Raw genomic sequence first — 19286 nt, forward strand, 5'->3', positions numbered from 1 at the left:
TGTCATGTCAAAATGAATCATTTTTGCCCAAGGGCAAGTGAAATGTCATGGAGAAAACGTTTTTTGTAACTACGCTACTCTAGATTTTAGCTCTGTGAATATTTTGATATTCTTCTTGATGTATTGATTTTATGTAACTCAAGCTCAGCGTAAATTTTCAGCTTAGCAAAGATGGTTGTAAATAAATTAATGGAAAAATCTACACTTAAAATAACAAGACTTTTTCATGAAATGAAGGCATTTGGGAAATAATCAGCAGGTTTTATGGGAAAAAATAAGGAAAGAAGATGGTTCTGCAACGGGAAAAAAATAATACGTGGATATGTACCAGTCATAGTACTGAAAGCACCGAGAAAGAGTCTGTAGAGCAGCAGAATTAAATAACAACTGTCTAATGAAGGACCTGAGATATATATAGCATGTCAGCCCACAGATACTTTGTATGGGCTCCAGCCTGGCACATTTTGTTCACCAATGTTTGGTCATTTATTACCTTTGTGGGATAAAATTAAGTATTGTACCTAAGACAGGAGTTTTAAATTACTATCCTTACATGTTTAGGTACTGAACGTGTGAGCGTTGATGCATACATATAACGTACCTACACCGAGGAGTCCTGCTCATCGGAGTGGTGGCTTGTTGCGGCGAAGCTGCCCTCAGGACTGCTGCGCTCTGCCCAAGCGCTTCCCAGGGGGGCAATTCCTGCTGTGGCTGTGAAAGCGGTCGGTAACGCCGGGGCTTCGGCGCAAGCAGCTCCAAGTTTCTTCCTGGAGGGTTCAGCTGACTCCCCTCTGTCACGAGAATGAAGTCATCCTGCCTCCTCCTCCTCTTCCTCCTCCCCCTGACGTGCAGTATTAGCACATGTGCTTGTGACGAAGTTGCCAAAACTGCTGCTGGCGTCAATGGAGCTGGAAATGGTTGTGTTGGGTGTTCCAGAAAATTCTTTTTCACTGGTGGTGCCAGTAAGGGGAGAAAAAGGGGGTCAGTGGGCCGGTTCCAATTGCTGTTATGAACTTGTGAACAGACTGGGTTTGCATTCAGATTCCATTAAGGATTTTTGTTAATCTTTTGGTGGCTTGTTTATTTAAATCAAGCCCTGATTAACTTAAGAAGCTTTCTTTGGCATTTAATAGTTTATCGGAGTAAAAGATTACGCTGCCAAACCGCATGCGTATTTGTAACACAGCCGTAGCTGAGGAGGCAGGTTTGCTGTGCTGTATCTGTTTTACTTACTGCGCAGAAAGCACTTGATCACAAAAAGAGTTAAGGCACTTTTGTTGTCAGTGTCATATGGAGGAGTGGGGGAGCTTGTGAGCATAAGGTTAACAGCCTCTTTGTACGTGGTGGCTTACGATGCTGCGTGTAGCAGACTCGGGCCCTTAGGTGTGCGCTGACGATAAGGTGAGTTGGGTAGGACCTGGTAAAAAAAAAAAAAAAAAAAAGAAAAAACGGATGGAAAGTTTTCTGACTGTTTTAGTAGTTCATTGTGGAATGGGTTAAGCAAAGTTCCATAAGAAGGTAAGATGATGCATATAGTAAATGTGGTTTATGCCCTTCATTTCCCTGAATACAAGCATGCAGGTACCAGTGATGCAGCGGGAGCTGACTGTAGTCATTGCCGGGTACAGGGTGACCCCAGGGACGGAGCGAGCCCGTGAAATGCCAGATTCCATGCTGGGACCCTGAGGCACTATCCTCTTAATATAAAATGCAAACCTCACTATCTACGGTAGAGCTGGGCAAGTGCTTCCCATGAGTGTTCTGCATTGAGAATGAATGTGCTTCCATTGAGTTTATCACTTATATAACTTTTTCTCGGGAACCTTCCAAGAAAAAAAAAAGAAAAGAAAAAAAAAAAAGAATAGAAAGCAAGAGTCTAGAAGGTATTTATGCTCCATCTGGCAAATAGGATCTGTGGCCTTTGTCCATTTGAAGCTATTCATATTACAGGTACCAGAAACTGTTGAAAATAGTTTAGAAGCTATCTAAAAAAATCATAGAACCATAGAATGGTTTGGGTTGGAAGGGACCTTAAAGCCCATGTAGTTGCACCCCCCTGCAGGAACACCTTCCACCAGACCAGGTTGCCCAGAGCCCCGTCCAGCCTGGCCTTGGGCACTGCCAGGGATGGGGCATCCACAGCTGCTCTGGGCAGCCTGGGCCGGTGTCTCACCACCCTCATGGTAAAGAATTTCCTCCTAATATCTAATCTAAATCTACCCTCTTTCAATTTAAAACCATTACCCCTTGTTGTGTTGCTACAGGCCGTACTAAAAAGCCTGTCCCCATCTTCCTTACAAGCCCCTGGTAGGTACTGGAAGGCCACTACAAGGTCTCCCCAGAGCCTTCTTCTCTCCAGGCTGAACCACCCCAAAAAAGAAAGAATTGTTGAATCTGGATCAACATGCAGTGAATGAGTGTCTCAGAGGAGATGGAAAAGAAGTGGTTGAATTAATTATCCATTACTAAATATTTGCTCAGCTTTATCCCTCACCAAGACAGGGGAAAAAAAATTGAAGTACTGTGGAGATTCGAGGAGAAAATTACGCTGGCTAAATAAACCCATGTACTAATGTGATCTGCTGAAATATGAAATGCTGTATTTTTGCAGGCTTGTTAAATTAAGTAAAAAAATGTTTCAAATAGACTGGTGTATCAAAACCTGAATAAATACACTTCAGTTCCTGATAACTAAAAGTGAGCATATTCAGTACCAGGCTTGATGGTTTGTTCCAGTTGGCTGTTCTGGACTTTAAATCTTTCATGGCTTAATCCTTTTTCTTTTCCACCGGCTTGCTTTCCACCCCTCAGGTGTCCTGGTCATCTGCTGTTACTGTTAAAACGGATACTTGGGAAGAGATGTCCCTCTGAGCGCTGTCGCAAAGGTTGTCAGAAGCTCACTGTAAAGCACCGTGCAAAAGCGTATTTGCAGACACTGTAAGGTATGTGTTACCGGAGCCGTGCTGCTCTCCGCGGCATCACTGCTGCGCAGGATTCTACTGACCTGTGGAAAGCTCTTGAAACAGAAGTCCCTTCCCATGGGGTCGGCCAGGAGCAGCCACGTTTTCCCATGGGCTGCACTTTTTGGGAGGCTCCTTGTACTGGTGGCTTTGCCATGAAGAGCAGCCCTCCCAGTGAGGGTCAAGGGGAAGTTTGTGGGGCCACAAGACTTGGCATGTTTGGGTACTGCAGTACCAGCTCCTGGCCTGGTGTGAGCAGATGGCTGATTTGTAGCAATGAGGTTTGAGCAAGAGCGGGAAGCTCCAGGATGGATGGCCATTCCCACTTTTGGGGCATTTGCCAGCTTCTCCCACCCTTCTGTACACATTGGTTGGAAGGTGCTGAGTCAGCTCACAGCGGCACAAAGACTAAGCATCAGCCGGCAGGAGGTCCATGGAGAAATTACTGTTAATGGCTTGTGTGGGTTCTCTTTCCCCTGAGAGAGGGGTGGGCATGGTGGAGGGCTGGAAGTGGCTCCCGCAGGGGCCCACCCTACAGTTTAGCAGCCCTAGACCAAGCTCCGTTTGGTTTTGCATTGATTTCCCATTCACTCAGCTGAAATGTCTCATGTCAGGTGGTAAAATCTGAGTGAGGTTGGGTGAAGATGTCAGCAGGCAAGCAGCATCCTAGGAAGAGTGGAAAAACACAATGAGGAGCAAGGTCTGAGCTTGCCAGGTTTGCTGGTCACACCAGGTTCACGCCCCAGGGCTCCAGCTAGCGTTCCTGCTGGAGAGGGGCCGTGCTGGGACAGTCATTTCCCTGTGAGTAGCCTGAAATAGGTGCTCTCTTAGCAGCAGATACTTGCTTTTTAAAATGCTGTAAGATCATATTATGGTGGGACTTGCCTCTGGGCTGTGGCAATCCAGCCTCCATTGTAGACCCGAGCTGGCTAAACCAGCCCTGCTTTAATAGATTGTGTTAGAAGGAGAAGAAGGAGTCATGTGTATTTCTGCTGGATATTGTTCCATTTTTTTCCAGGACTGCAGTCAGGGTTTAGTGTATTCCTTGGCATCCTGTATTTTATAAAAGGGAAAATATACAGCACCACAGAGCCACAGTTCTACCCCCTGCAGCACCTTAAAGACCCCCACAATTAGTCCTCAACAGGTGTTGCAGCTTCTGATGAAAAGGCCTGTGTTCAGCGGTGTGGAGCAGAGCAAACACAGGTATATTTTGCCTTTTCTCACTCTGCACACCTGCCTGTGCTGCCGCTAAACTTGAGATGCTACCAGCAGGAACAGAAATCAGATTTCATGCATCTAAAACCCGTAATGCCATCCTGCTAGTTGTTAACAACCCAAAGCAGCACTCGAGCTGTAATCAAACAGGCTGAGCTCTGTGCTCAGAGGGGAAGCTGGGGGGCTGTTTTGGCAATGTCAGTAGCTCAGACACCCACTCTGTAGAAGGAAAAATCACAATAACCTCTTTTCCTCTTCTCTCTCTCCCACTCACCATTACTAATTTATCCTGATTGTAATGGCTTCTCTTTTGCTCTAAGCAGATCCTGTTCCCTTCCTGGGAAGACTTGAACAGCTATAAGGACATGATATTCCCAGTGGAGGATCTGCTCTTGGATTCAGGCACACTCAGGCAGATACAATGATCTCTTGATGGGAGTCCCCCTTTTTAGATCGGCCAACACATGACCATTTTAATGTGATCATAATCTGAAATAAGACACCGGGAGCTGCATCTGGAGTAAGCCATCCCATAGTAATGAGCTGATGTTTAATTTATTGTCACAGGGAAACGTTTTGCAAATAGTTTAAGTCTCTTCAAAAACCCAGCTGACTTGCTCGCACGTGCAAGCTGTTGGGGCTGGAGGCTGCATCATGTGGGTGCTGTGCGGCACCAGAGGGTGGCTCTGCCACTTGCAGGGACAAGCTTCTCCTCTGTGCACACCCACCCGTGTGCATCACACTGAACAAGAGTTTCATCTTCCCTGTCCGTTCACGTTGCAAAGCAAATGCTAACGCTGCCCTGGAGCACTGCTACGGACTCAAGAGGCTTGTCTGGTTATTTCTGAAGTTTCTCTGCGTTTGTATCTCTCCCACATTCTCCCATGGGCACAGACCCTGGCTGGCTTTGCAGCCCCATCTCTGTGGCGTTGTTAAGCTCCTTGAGAGGAGGCAGAGCCTCCTGCTCAGGGGATGGGGCAATTCAAGCTGTCTGATGTCTGGCAGCTGCTCTGTGCTGGGCCCTCTGTGCTTTGCTCCTCTACACCCAAGGGAGAGAGCAGTGGTGGAGGAGGACAGTTCATCCCATCAAGCTGAGTGGGATAACTAGCTCTCAGGATGCTCCTGCCTCTCTTTTTTGGGTACAGGAGGAGCCTGGACACCTAATGTAGGGCACATTTAGGTAATGTGTTCCTATATTAATGGGGGACCATTAATGGGACACCCAGCATCACTCAGCCATGACTATATTTATCGAGCCTGCGTCTGCTCTGCTGCTTTTGATTTGATCCCAGTGTGACACTGGGGGACGAGTTGTACCTTTGCAGGATACCACCCCTGGAACCCCAGCCAGCATCCTTGGAGCCGCCTTGGTGTGCGGTACACCTTTACTCACTAGAAGCATTCTGCTGACAGGCTGGCATTTGGGGAGGGAGGTTAGACAAGTTTCCTGGGGACAGAGGCTGCCAGTCTGCCACAGAAGTCCACCACAAGGCACTTTAGCCCAGCCAAAAGCCAAGGCGGGACAGAAGCTTCACCACATGCCTCCTGGCATTCAGCCCTGCCTGTGCTTCCCTCCTGCTACTGCTGTTGGAGGCTCTAAGGCTGTCACCTTGCCACAAACTCCTAAATTACGCTCCCAGTGCCTGCTGTCAGCTGGGCTGTCAGTTCCTGAGCACCATGTGGTGCCCTTGGCTTTACGCTTGTCTGCACTGCCCCGCCTAAGTGTGGGCATCGTATAAATAATAAACATTAATTTGCTGAATACCTTCCTTCTGTCCCAGGTTTGACAGTGGCACACATCAGCTAGCACATCATGGGTGCAATCATGTTCCTGTCACAGTGTAATCTGTCTCTGTGTCACATCTCCTGGACAGGCCTAATTTAACAGGGTTGTTTTTTGAATCTAGCTAATAAATTGTTTGCTATGTGGTTAACCAGCCCCAGTCTCAGCACTCCCATCACCCTGCTGCGTGGCCTGTAGCTGTTTTCAGTCTGGAGCTGGTCTCTGGCCTCTTGGGTAGTGTACACTCGCAGGGCTCCGCATGGAGGCAGGTTGTCTCTGCAGTGATGTGCAGCTCCACTGCCAGTGGGGCTGGGCTACAAAACCTGCGGGGTCGTGGCCCTCAGCCTGTGGGGCTGCCCGTGGGGCTGGGTGCTCTGGTTCACCAGTGTGTTGCAGTCGCTGCACTTTCCCAGGCCAGGGCGCAGGCACGGGCCGTCTCGGGCAGCTCCTGTGCAGCCAGCCCCACAGCGAGGGATTGTGCCCGATTGATTGTTTTTTGTATCCTTGGAAACTGAAAGGGCATTAAAATTGCATGGTGCGTGCAGCGCTGATGCGCTCTGCTCCTCGTAGGGCTGCCGTGGGCTTGGAAGTGGCTTCAGCCCCCAGCTGCCAGTGACCGGGGTAACGGGCAGTGGCTGGTTTTGGGGAAAAGCTGAACTACAACTGGGCGGCAAACTGGAGGGAAGGACTTCTGTGTACCGGTGTTGGGCAGTGGCTGACTCCTGGCCACCTCTGTTGGTGGCCTAGCCACAGTGCCCCTGGGCCTCACGGCAGAGAGCTCCTGCCCGAGTGGAGCTGCCTGCCTGGAAACCATCCTGCCCCAGCACAGGCACTGCTGAGGCTGGCGCCACGCTCAGCACAGCCACACACAGGGCGCTCAGCACCCACCTGCCTGAAATGGGTTGGGACTGGGCTCGCAAAAGCCCCTCCTGAGTATCTGCTTGGGGCTTCATCATCTAACGCTGAAAGGAAGAGAATTGCTCTGGGATAGAGACTACAGGCAGCGCAGGGTTGCAAGGGAGTCATTCTCCAGCCCTCGCACCTTTTTGCCCCAGCTTTCCTGCCTTAAAATGAGCGTACTAAATAAATACCCGCTCCAGTGGCTGATGCGTGGATGTTTTTCCCCTTGCGCAGGAGCTGCGCACACAGGTGAGCACAGGCGGCCCTTGGGAAGCGCTTTAACCCGCGTTTGGCTGTGCGGCGGTGCTGCCTGCACGGGGAGCTCCCCTTTGCCTCCGGGGCAGCTGGCTCGGACCCGGCCTGTGGAGTCCCGTGGGTGCTGCCAGCCGATGCAAGAGCTCAGCCCCGGTGTGCCCGCATGGCTTCAGCCGTGCCCTCACCTCTGCTGAGGTCATTTTCCAGCAGCTCTCCTCCAGCGCTAGCAGCCGTGAGGAGAAAAGGACCCATGGGGAAGAGCACTGAAGAGTTGCCCCTAGTTCGGTGCTGCCACCAGCCCGCGGAAGCTGCTCCGAGCGCTGCCATCAGAACACACGCTCCCACAGCTTCTCACCAGCACCTGCTGTCCCATCCCCAGCCAACAAACCTGCTTTTGCATCAGATCTAGGTTACTGTCTCTTGTTTTCTTTCAGACACCAGATTTTCCATTTTCTAAAACAGTACCAGAACAAAGGCTCTCCCAGGATCTCATTTTCTCCTGCCTTCTCAGTTGCTGCTAATTAATACCGTGGCTGCTTAGTCACACAGCGTGTGTTCATCTATATGCATGTGTTCAGAGAAGATGAAAATGATATCTGCATCATGGGATCCTGCAGGTTTATTTGCTGGGGAAAACAGGTCCCAGCTGCTCCAGGAACTCCTCTAGCTATGACAGCATCTGCTGGGCATCAGCCCACCCCTCGGTGCTCCCCCAGCTCCTCACGGCCCCGCACATCAGGGAGCTTCAGCTACTCACTGCCGTAGCTCGCGCTGCTGCCGTGAGGTGCCATCAGCGTGCACCAGCACCAGGTTCATCGGCACCTCTGCCTTCAGATACCTCCTGGAGATGCCACCAACGCCTGGCTTGCAGGGTGTGTTGCCGAGTGCCCTGTGCCTGCTGGAGCACAGCCAGACCTGTGGAAGAAAAGGAATAGGGCGAGTGCACGGGGAGGAGGGAAAAACAGTGAAGAGAAACCACAATTTGTTGTGGGCTTGAACTAATGGGCATCGAATACTCAGAAATCATACGGTAAAGTGCGACAGATCCCCACAAATCATCGCCGGCAATGAGTCACTGGTTAATGTACTGCTAACTCAGATTTATAGGTTTAATATTTTCCTGTTGCACCGTTTCTGTTACTGTGCAGACTGCTTCATCAGTTTGCTTTCCTGTCCTGAGGTACATTAAAATAGGATCTTTTGAGGTTGTTATTTTTGAATAAATATATTAAAGGATATTGAAAGAATTCCTTGACATTTATTCCTCAAGACTTGAAATGGTCTAATGTCCTAGTCCAATTTGCAAGCTGGCTAACTATCTCATACCTATACAAATGTCCTTTTTTTGAGGATCTAATGAAAATAACAGCCACTGTGGATGTGTTTGTTTCAATAGCTGTCATGCAGGAGGAGCTCTTAATGAAACCGTCTTTATTAAGGAAAAAAAACACCAATGCTTTCATAAATTTAAAAAAAGAAAAAGCATCAGTAGTCCTCTTTTTTTGTGTTTGACTTAATACACACATTTAAGTCACTGTTTCTAATAACGTACATGCTTGTTTTCCCTTCCAGAGATCACAACTCTGCCCTGGCAAGTGCAGAACAAGCAGCTGCTCGAGCTCAGCCGTATCTGACAGAGCCACGCGAGTGCGGCTCACACTGCCGTGGTGGTACGCAGTGCTACCTGCCTGGGACAGGCCGCCTTTGGGACAGCCGGGTAAAATCGGGATTTACATTCCGCGGTATCTGTGTGTAAGCTGTGCCACGTTTGCTGCTGCTTGTGTTCCTGAACACCGCGCTTCACCCTGTGGAGCCAAGAACCCACTCGAGCGGAGCGAGGGAGAATGGATTTGTTAAGATTGGTGGTATTTAAGTTGCTGGGTATTTAATGTCTGTAACTATTCATTTCTGAGGCTGTACACACATCACATATATATATATACACATACTATATATACACGCCCACGCATATGTGTGTGTGTGTGGCTATGCTGGGATTCATGAGTCTGTCAGTAAGATACCTTGCTGTCACCACTGTCCCCCTCCAGGGCAGGCTCGCAGGGCACAGGTGACCCAGTGCCCAGGGCAGCGGTGCAGGGGCTCTCCAGCTGCGCTCAGGCTCCCCCCGTTAGGTTTCAGTGGGAAGGAAGCCCTGATGCAGCAGTGAGGAGCCTGAACCTCTCCAGAAACAAGACTCGCATTTAAAACGTGGGAAGGTGTTGTGCACCCTGCTTGACACCCCTCGCTCTGGGGAAGTGCTGAGAAAGGTCAGCCTTGGCCTGTGCCCCGTAGCTCTGGGGGCTGCCCGGCCCCCAGCTCCCCCTTGGCCCTGGGCTCGGCCCTGTCTCCCCTCAGCCCTGGGCTCCCATCAGTGCCATATCCCTCCCTCAGCCCCGTGTCCCGCTCAGCCCTGCGTCTCCCCTCAGCCCCGTGTCTCCCCTCAGCCCTGCGTCTCCCCTCAGCCCTGCGTCTCCCCTCAGCCCCGCGTCTCACTTCAGCCCCGGGCTCCCCTTGGCGCCATGTCCTGCTCATCCCTGCATCTCCGCTCAGCCCCACGTCTCCCCTCAGCCCCGGCTCCCCTCGGCCCCGCATCCCCCTCAGCACTGTCCCCCCTCAGCCCCAGCTCCCGCTCAGCCCTGCGTCCTGCTCAGCCACGGGCTTCCCTCAGCCCCGCGTCCCCCTCAGCCCTGCGTCTCCCCTCAGCCCCGGGCTCCCCTCAGTGCCATGTCCCTCCCTCAGCCCCGGCTCCCCCTCAGCCACGGGCTTCCCTCAGCCCCGCGTCCCCCTCAGCCGCGGGCTCCCCCCGGCCGCCCCCCGCCGCCCCGCACGGTCCCGCCCCGCCCCGCCCCCGCACGGCTCCCGCAGCGGCCGCGTTTTGGGGGTGGCGGCTCCTCCCGGCAGTGCGGTAGAGCGCGGCCGCCATTGCATCACGGCGCGCCCCGCGCTCGGCCGCGCCTCCATCCCGCAGCCCGGCCCCGGCCCCAGCTCCGGCCCCGGTCCCGGCACCAGCCCCGGCCCCAGCGGGGGGGCGGCGCGGGTGCAGCCGCAGCGAACGGCCGCCGCGGCGCTGCGCTGCGCTGCGGGGAGAGCGGGCTCCGCGGCACCGGCGGGGGGAGCGACCCCCGGCCGGGCCCCAGCGCCGGCAGGGCTTGAGGCGGCAGCCGGCGCCCTCCCGGCCCCGCGGTCCGCGCAGCACCCCGGCGGCGGGGCCGGGGCCCGGCGGGATGTGCCGACGGTGACGGGCCAGTGGGGGTGACGGGCAGGGGCCTGCGCCGGCCGCCATGGGGCCCGCCTGAGCGGCGCGGCCGCGGCGCAGACAGCCGGGCCGGCCCGCCTGCCTCCCGGCTGCGGGGGCCAGGCCCGGGCCGCCGCCGGCCGCCGAGGCGCCGCGGTCCCGGCCTAGCGCGGGGCCTCCCGGGCGGCGCGCCCCCTGCGGGCGGGCGAGCGGCGCGGCGGCGGCGGCCGCCCCCGGGCCCGCGGGCCGGGCATGGGCGGCGCGGCGGCGGGCGGGCGCTGAGGCGGGCGGCGGCAGCATGGAGGCCATCTGGCTCTACCAGTTCCGCCTGATCGTCATCGGCGACTCCACCGTGGGCAAGTCCTGCCTCATCCGCCGCTTCACCGAGGGGCGCTTCGCCCAGATCTCCGACCCCACGGTGGGCGTGGATTTCTTCTCCAGGCTGGTGGAGATCGAGCCGGGCAAGCGGATCAAGCTGCAGATCTGGGACACGGCCGGGCAGGAGCGGTTCCGGTGAGGACGGCGGCGGGGGCGGGCGGGGCGGCCCTTCCCGCGGGGCCGGGCGCTGCGGGGCTGGGGCCGGCGTCCCCCGGGGGCCGGCCCAGACAAAGCGGAGACAAACTGCCCCTAGTGCTCCCCCCCCTTTTCGTTTTTCGCTTTCTTCTTTTCATGTTTCCTTTTGCTTTCGCCCGGGGGAGCGTAGCGCGGCGCGGGGCCCGTGCCCAGCCCCGATGGCGGCCGTGCCGGGGCCGGGGCCCGCAGGCAGCGCTGGCCCTTGGCCGTGTTTCCAGCGGGGAGCGGGGAGCATCACCGGGCGCCGCTCGGCAGGGAGGGCTCCTGCTCGCCGCTGGTGCCCAGGGGCAGTGGCCGGGCAGCTGGACACGCGTGTTCGGGCTCGCTGCATGCGGTGTGGTGCGCGGGGTGACCCCCTGCGGGTGGTCCCCGGGCGGGGAGGGGCCGGCACAGACCCCCGGCCGTGGCTGTGCGCGGTGCCCGGTGCCTTCTGGAGGTGGCAGGCCGAGCCCAGCCACTGACGGTCTGAGAGGTCAGGCAATAGTAACCAAGGCTCGGTGCGGAAAACGTAGGGCGGCATGGGAGGCCCACGGGAATGTATGGTACAAGCCGCTGGGCCAGGCTGGGCCCCAGCTAAGCAGTGTGCTGGTGGTGTCCCGGGATGCGCTGCTCATTCGGATGGGGTGCGAGCGTATGCGCAGCTCCCAGCCTCCTCTTTGCTTCTGTTTTTCACGCGGCTTTAACTTTTGTCTGCTCTTCCATCCTTCCACACTTCCCTTGCTCCGCATCTCTGCACAGCTTCACGGAGCTGCCACTTCTGTGCTGCAACGACTGGCCTGAGGAATGTTTTGGTTTCATTCAATACATGAGAACTTGCCTGCCCCTCTCCCCACCTTCCTTCGCGTCTGTGGTGTTGGCATCTGGCCCAGCATGTGCAGTAGTCGGTCCTTAGCCAGTGACAGGGTGTTTTTTTCCCAACTATCTTGCAGCCCCTCGGGGTGAGGAGCTGGTGCTTTATTCTGCTGAGAGAGGAGGTGCTTTAGCTTGCAGTTGCATCAGCTTCCAGCTTCGGGTCTCAGGGCTGAGGTCTGGAGAAAACACGCCTGGGTGCCATGCTGTGAAGAGCAAAAGCTGTTGGATGGCTTCAGTGTCCTTTCTTTTACACATTGGGAAGTTTGGGGCCCTGGAGGCTGCTTACCCTTCGCGCTGGTGGTTGACCCGGCACGGCGCTCGGGTTGTAAGCATGATGAGCAGGCGACCTTCAGCACAAGGGCAGGCTGCGCTGCTGCGATGGGCAGCAGCATTCAAAGGCAGGAAGAGTGTAAAGGGCAGGAACAGTGAGTGACATGAAAAACCCACATCGTGCAGCTTTGAAATACCCTTGCCAAAGTGCAAACTTAAATTCCCCGTGTGAAAAGCTAGAGGGAAGTGAGCCAACCCAGGTGCCCTTATGGTGCACTCTGAAGTATGAAATAAATCCGGCAAAAAAATGTTTTGTGTTTATCCCTTTCAAATCACTGTTAGCCCGGTGACAAATTGTGCCCCATAAAGACAGCAGCTCCTGGGCTTCTCCTGCAAGCTATTTTTCTTGGCAAAAGGCAAGGTGTAGCTATTACTGGAGTAAGCTGAAGCCTCTCAGACTTGCGGGCACAGGAAAGAAGCACAATGGTGCAGGTGCTCTTCAGAACCCTTAAAACTTCTTTGTCATCCATAGGGAAATTCTTAAGAAGGAAATACATAAGAATGAGCTCCACTTTCTCACAGAGTTCTCTCATTTGAGCATTTCTAGTCTGCTTTGCCTGGTTTTGACAGCCACCCCACAAGGAAGAAACCACTGTAGTTATTTTGAAGACACCTTGTTGAAATTCTCTGCTCTGCAGCTGTGCTACATTTCTGTTCTTCCTGACCCCCGTTGTGAGCTTCTTCCCTCTTCATAAATCAGAAGCAATTTCCGTGCAGTCAAGGCTTAAATTACAGCTAAGCGTGTGCCGTTCTGTTTTGCCAGATCAGACCCCAAAACACGCTGCCTGGGGCAGTGTTGAGGCTGCTTTGGAGCTGTAGAAGAGCAGGGTCCAGTTCTTCCAGAATCTGTCAGGTTTTGCCCATCTCTGGTTGCTCAGATACTGTGATTTCCTTGTCTGAAACCCAGTGTTGTGTAATGCTAGCAAAAGCATGTGCAGCCCTCAGTCCCTGGAACTGTGTGCCACCACCTACAGAAGAAGCTGTTTCCATCCAGCTGCCGGCTCTCCCTCGGCTGGGAGGGAAAGACCCAGCCAAACAGGCACGGACCCTGGGCGCGAGAGTCCCCACCGTGGGTACAGAGCAGGGGTGAGTTCCCTGACAGAGGCAATACCTTTATGTTATAACTTGGTCAGGATAGGTGCGAATCCTCATGCTGCTCTGCATGAGCATGTATGAGCATGGCGGGAGGAGGGTTGGTAGGAGCCCTGGAAGGGAGCTGGGGAGTGCCATGCAGCGTGACGGCAATGTAGCTTGCTTCCTGTGGATCAGTAAGGGAAAAGGTCTGTGGAAAAGGCTTTAAGGAAAGATGCTGAGACCTTCACCTAGTTTTACCTCAAAGCAGTATTCAACTTCAATCCTGTCATGTCTTTCAGAAGTACCTGAGGCATTGTTGATGTTGGCAGGAGCCAGGGCTGATGGCTCGGAACACAAAGGAGAAGCAGAAATGCATGTGACAGTGCGGGGGTAAATTCAGAGCACTGATATCTGTTTGCAGCTGGCTAGGGAGCAAAAGGCAGATCTGATTCCCTCAGTGCCAAATGTGCAGAGCTACTGTTGTCCCTCAGCCAGATAACTGGGAGAGGAGAAATTATCCAAATACAGGCAACTATCTCCGCTCCGGCTTTCTTCAGTTTTGGCTGAGGGTTTTTACCCATCACTGCGTGTCTGTTGATCCAGCAATCCTTGAAAGCTCCAGCTCGTCCTTTCTTGGGACAGTTTCACTAGATTAGACACACTACAGGACCACCTAACAACAGTCTTGCATGTCCAAAAAAGGACTCAACCCAAGGTAAAAATGCAGCAGTGCTTCCGTGTTCCCAGCAAGTGAAGTTCAGGCCCAAGTGTGAATGCCTCCAGGGACTGAAATTGATCATTGCTTCTGGATTTAAAACGAATCCATGACTGCAGAAACACCCGTTTTATCACTTCTTGGGTTTTCCATACATAGTAGTCTTTGAACTGTAGCTCAGCTCAGCCTCGTGGTCTCAGCTTCACCCCATCATTGCCCTGTGTTAGCCAGTTTCGTGTGCTGCTTCTGGCTGCGCCATTGGAAGAGCTGTGGAAGACGCGCTCCATTTCGCAGCCCGTGGTTCGGGGGTCTTTTTGGTTACTGCTGGGTGTTGTTGGTACTTGGCAGGAGCAAGACCGCCAGTAACGCACGTTCCCCTAGGAAGCTGGTGTATCCTTTTGCTGTTGCTCAGGAGGTCAGACTGGCTGTCCGGTTAGTGTCACTAGCCGTGTCCTGTTACCTCTAATGTCGTTTTGAGCAGTTGGTGTAGCGGGAGAGAGTGTACGGGTTGGTGGATGTCCCCGTGCCCAGGCCCTGGGTGTATGGGGGGAGCTACAGCCCCACGGTCTGCCCTCCGAGTCTGTAGCCTCCTTCTTTTATGTGTCTGTCAAAGAGTGGGTATTTGCTTTCCAAGTGAAATCTCTTAATTTGTACGAGTGCTTCTAAACCGATGGGTTAGATGGGGTGTTCAGAGAACTTACGTGGGGTGGGGGACAGGACTCTCTAGATTGACAGCAAAGGGCATACAGAAATCCGTGACAGAAAATAGAGACCAAAAATGGTGGTGGGGGTTTTGAACAGAGCTGTACTAAATCAGTCAGTGGGACAGTTACCCAAGGATGAAATCTTTATGCCAAGGCCAGTTGTCTTTTTTTGAATTACAAGCTCTACAGAGCCCAAGGTAAAAGTGGTAAGGCATTGCCTGAATGGCCTCCTCTGCCCTGTGTTCTGCAGGGCGGACTGGGTGGTGGTAACGTGCTTTCTTAAGCAGAGGTCTGTTCAGAAGGGCTGCGTTTGGCTTAAGAAGAAAATAAATCGGAAGACAAAACCAAACAAAACCCACATGAAACTGGCTCTGCCCTTCTTCCCAAACAACTGTAGCTTATACTGTTCTTGTGGCTGGTTCGTTTCCAGGTCCATCACCAGAGCCTACTACAGGAACTCGGTTGGCGGACTCCTGCTCTTTGACATTACAAACCGCAGGTCCTTCCAGAACGTCCATGAGTGGCTAGAGGAGACCAAGGTGCACGTCCAGCCATACCAGATCGTCTTTGTTTTGGTAGGTCACAAGTGTGACCTTGACACCCAGCGGCAAGTCACCAGGCACGAGGCTGAGAAACTGGCTGCTGCATATGGTATGAAGTACATTGAGACCTCAGCTCGGGATGCCATTAACGTGGAGAAGGCCTTCACTGATCTGACTCGAGATATATATGAGCTTGTTAAAAGAGGGGAAATTTCAATCCAGGAGGGATGGGAAGGGGTAAAGAGCGGGTTTGTCCCAAATGTAGTGCACTCTTCAGAGGAAGTGGTGAAATCAGATAGGCGATGCTTGTGCTGAGCTCTTCTAGTGAGGCAGGTGATGAACTCTACTAACCAAATGTACTTTACTAAGTGAACTCAGTGTGACAGAAGGGAGAGCAATACTCCCGTTGTGAACAGCCTCCCCCGTTGTTTTGGACACCAGAACAGACCCTGGAAAGAAATGTTCTGTTCCAAATAACCTTTCAGAACTGGGGGGCTACAAACCTAAAGGAGAGTGAGTGAGGGTGCATGTAGATGTTGTAAGGAGAGAGGAATCAGAAATGAGGGGCTGCAGGAGACAGGAGAGAGTATACAGAGAGCTGAACAGGCTGGCACATGCCAGGGCACTGTGCATGTTCTCTTTTAAGTAAATCCATAGCTCCATGCTGGGTATTGAAGCTGCAGTATGGATACTTCAGTAGTGTGACAAATGGGCAGACAGAGAGAAAGAAAGAGGACATCTTTCTTTGTGTCAGCTGTTTTTTTCCAGGAAGGTGTAAAGGCAGCACAGATACCGTTTCCTCATGAGGCCAACTCCACAGGAAAAGTTTACTGACATGGTATGCACACTTCTGAATTTTCTTTCTTATGTTCTTGAACCTAGTTCGATAGCAAAGAATATTCTGTGGAATTTAAAGAGGAAAACAGCAGTTCTTTGATTGGTAATTAAAACTTAAATTATTCCCCTCCCCAGTAGTGCTTTCCTTGCTGCGCTGAACTGGGATTCTAAGTGGCAACTCCTGCTCCAGTACTAATTATTCAGTGCATTTTTGCGCATTTACTGCCTAGGTGAGTACCTTGAAAGTACCCTGAGTTCAGGGCTTTCCAACAGAATTCAGTGATCAAGAGCGTAGAGAGAACCATGTCCTCATCTTTTACACCTCAAAGGCTGGGGTGTTGCAGCCAGGTGGGACACACCACCACCTCTGTCCTGCTGACAGCACTGTGCTGACCTTTTGGGTGTCTTACCAGCCAGGGCACGAGGAGGAATGGAAGGGAGGGGCGGGGGGAAAAACCCCCACAGAATAAAAAAAAAACTTGAAAAGCTTAACTCAGGTGCATCAGACATCCTAAAAGGTGAGATTTGCTTTTAAGTAAGTTACATAGCATGGAAAGCAACAGCTTCCATCAGTACTTTCTGCTGTTAAAGCGTCATTTTCTTTCTTGGCATCTGTGGAAGGAGAGAACTAGCGCTGGGGAGAAGGAGCACACAAAAGGAGTGTCTGGGCAGGTGGAAAGGAAAGCCACAAGACAAGCTCAAGAGTAAATTTGTTTTCCACCACGTTTTAATTTGACAAAAGAGGTTCCATCTCAGGTTGGTCATCATGGGATGGTAGCCGTGTTACAAAAGCTGTAAGTAGGTGGCCGTTTTGTGGGAAGGCCGTTCACCACTTAGAAGCTTTGCTTCCGCTAAGTTTTAACTGAAGCTTTTGAAGTGCAGCAGGGTAACTGTGCTCCTGTAGCAAACCAGGGAAGTTCAGCCTATTAAAAGCAAACAAACAGAACTATAGTGAATTATTTTTTTTTGTACTCAAGTTGCAAGCTTTATACACCAAACTGCTAATGGGCAGGAGGGAGGGATTAGGGAAAAACCCCAGGAAGCATCTAGTGTTTGATTTCAGGCCTCTAAGTAGAGAAGAGTAAAATATTTGTTACAGCTTTTTAAGCTATGCCATGAGTTCAGACTGTTTCTCCCTTTAAACCTGTTCTCACTGTTTGCAGCACATGGGGCAGGTCTGTATAAAGAAAAAACCCTGTGGTTTACGTATTAAAGCTGTAAAAAACTCCAAACAACAAACCCAACCCAACAGCCAAAACCTTGCAAATGAGTAACATTTTTATTTTCTGTGTCCTAGGAACATTTTTGGTTCCTGGGCTCTGCAGGGCAGCAGCAGGTGCTGGAAGCAACCTGGAGGAAGGGAGGGGTGGCAATGGTCTGGCGCCTTTCCGTAAGCTTGTCACTGCTAACCCCTGGTTGCTCTTGAGTAGGCTATCACCGTCTCAAAAACCTTGTGCTAAGCCCCGTGAATTCCCAGCAGGTTCAGTTGTGGTTGAGTTGAAAGCCCTGAAGATCAAGAAAAATTTACAAAAAAAAAAAAATATCCCTTTACAAAATCTCTTTCTAGGTAAGCAAAGCTGGCGAAGATGATGCAGAGAGCGCCACAGGAGCTTGGCTGCCATGGGCTCTCGTGGGCTGACACCAGTGGAGAGCGCAAGGTTTGCTCGCACCAGGTCTGTTAGTTGTGTGTTCCCAAAGGCAAGGACGAACCAGTAGAGAGGGGTCAGTTTCTTCGTTCTCTGAATGGAAAGTCCCTCAGGCAGCTGCTGTGGCTCTCTGGGGTCCCCCTGATCATGAGGTGTGTCTTGGGCTGCCCAGCTGAGGGTAGCAGCTGTCCTTGAGGGCAGAACCAGGGTGCTACAGCCACAGCAGTTAAGAGTGGGATCAAACGGCCTTTTAGCAATAGTAAAATTCTCTAATTCTTTGTGCAGGAACCTGGCCAGCAGGGGAAAGATCCCTTTTCATGAGACAACCACTATCTTATTTAATGGGGTTTGGACATTCCCCTTTACTGCTCCCAGAAAGCCTAAATCAGTAAGTGCATTCAGAGTAAATCTTCAGTTTAAAAATACAAGTGTCATAGTTCTAAAAAGGAACAGTATAGAAGAAAATGTATGCAGTCTAACTACTTAGAGGTAATAAATGGTTATATTAAATGATAGAGAAATCATTATCTACATCTTTTTCTAATTCCTTGCATTTTCTAGACAGCTTATTAAAATATAGGAAATGTAGATTCATCTGTACAAAATTTGGAATGTTTTTTCTAAGATAAAGAACTTATAGGATATGCTAAGAATTCTTTTCTAACAACTGGTTTTAATGCTTTGACTTCTAGTGCAAGAGGGACTTAGAGAAATCAGAAGGTGATACCTTTCATGGGATAAAGGTCAGGAGCTCTTTTACTCTAGGACAAAAATTCAAAAAAAAAAAAAAAAAAAAGGAAAAAGCTAACTTTCTGTGGTCGCTACCACATGTTAAAAACAATCTGCATGTTAGATTGAAATTGCTCAGAACCTGCAGAATAAAAGCATACTATACACTTTCCTTGCTTTCTGTTATGCACCGTTAACGAAATGTGAAAATAATGCTGTATTTAGCTGTCTGTATGTGACTGAAAATATGCTTGTATTTAGCAAAATGGTTACTATGTGATAATGTGAAATTCAAAACTTGTAAAGAAACTTTGGTGGTTTTTTTTTTTTTTTTCCTTTCCCCCTCCCCATTCTCTATCAGTAAGCTGTGGACTACCTGTACCACTTCTATACCGCAGCCCTAACTGAAAGTCTTAACGTGGACTGGCTCAACAATAAACAGGCACTCTTGGCAACAGTATCCACTATACATTTTTCTCTGAAGGCCCGTTGCTTGCGTCTTCGGGACCAGCCAACTACTCAGTGCAACTATAGAAGCACTGGCCCTCCTAAAATGAAACAAAAAAGCCCAAAACAAAACCCCAGCTCCCTGCAGCAGCGGCCAAATCCAGCCTTGGTCCTGCCGGGTGGACTTTGGCAGCAGCAGGCAGGACTGGTGTCACAGTGGCTACAGCAGCTTCTGCAAACCCACTTCACAACAAAGGACAGAGCAACGCGGGGTCAGTCACAGAAAAGTTTTTCTTGTCTATGAGCTTTGGGTTTTTTAATCTACTTTGTACCACCACCCCACAACGAGCTTTAGGATGGCCACAGCCACCTCCCACCCCCCTTCCCCCCAGCCAGCTACCTTTGAAACCTGCTGAGCGCTTCCAGCTCTAGTGCTGCCACCCCCGTCGCACCCCCGTCGGGTCGCTGGCAGCTGCACGCAGCACT

The 19286-nt window shown here is 51.7% G+C and overlaps 1 protein-coding gene and 1 long non-coding RNA gene across 15 annotated transcripts; one reads left to right on the top strand and one right to left on the bottom strand.

Moving 5' to 3' along the window:
* Positions 1-351: 351 nt before the first annotated feature.
* Positions 352-9541, bottom strand: LOC114015549 (uncharacterized). 2 transcript variants are annotated; one of them, XR_003559553.2, is made up of 3 exons: positions 7874-9541; positions 2715-3626; positions 352-1417 (listed from the first exon to the last, which is right to left on the bottom strand). It is a non-coding gene; the product is annotated as an uncharacterized LOC114015549 (long non-coding RNA). The 2 variants fall into 2 exon arrangements; XR_008735221.1 differs by lacking the exon at positions 352-1417 and having other exon boundaries at positions 2579-3626.
* Positions 9542-9957: 416 nt separating this feature from the next.
* RAB39B (RAB39B, member RAS oncogene family) lies at positions 9958-18813 on the top strand. 13 transcript variants are annotated; one of them, XR_008735218.1, is made up of 5 exons: positions 9958-10864; positions 15030-15250; positions 15896-15979; positions 16114-16208; positions 16600-18813. XR_008735218.1 is itself a non-coding variant. In XM_055727321.1 (4 exons), exons 1-3 carry the CDS (start codon positions 10650-10652, stop codon positions 15973-15975), a joined length of 516 nt encoding a protein of 171 aa, XP_055583296.1. In that variant the 5' UTR covers positions 9958-10649; the 3' UTR covers positions 15976-15979; positions 16114-18813. The 13 variants fall into 13 exon arrangements, 4 of the variants coding, with proteins under 4 accessions (XP_055583296.1, XP_055583297.1, XP_055583295.1 ...); XR_008735219.1 differs by having other exon boundaries at positions 17546-18813; XM_055727321.1 differs by having other exon boundaries at positions 16114-18813.
* Positions 18814-19286: the final 473 nt, after the last annotated feature.

This window comes from Falco cherrug, chromosome 15 (genome assembly GCF_023634085.1).
Source record: "Falco cherrug isolate bFalChe1 chromosome 15, bFalChe1.pri, whole genome shotgun sequence".
Classification (NCBI taxonomy): domain Eukaryota; kingdom Metazoa; phylum Chordata; class Aves; order Falconiformes; family Falconidae; genus Falco; species Falco cherrug.

What these genes read in the sequence shown, in the direction of transcription:
- RAB39B (XM_055727319.1), top strand. Translation starts at nt 10,650, where the DNA reads ATGGAGGCCATCTGGCTCTACCAGTTCCGCCTGATCGTCATCGGCGAC. An exon ending in GCCGGGCAGGAGCGGTTCCG is followed by an intron (nt 10,865 to 15,029) that starts GTGAGGACGGCG and finishes GTTCGTTTCCAG; the next exon opens with GTCCATCACCAGAGCCTACT.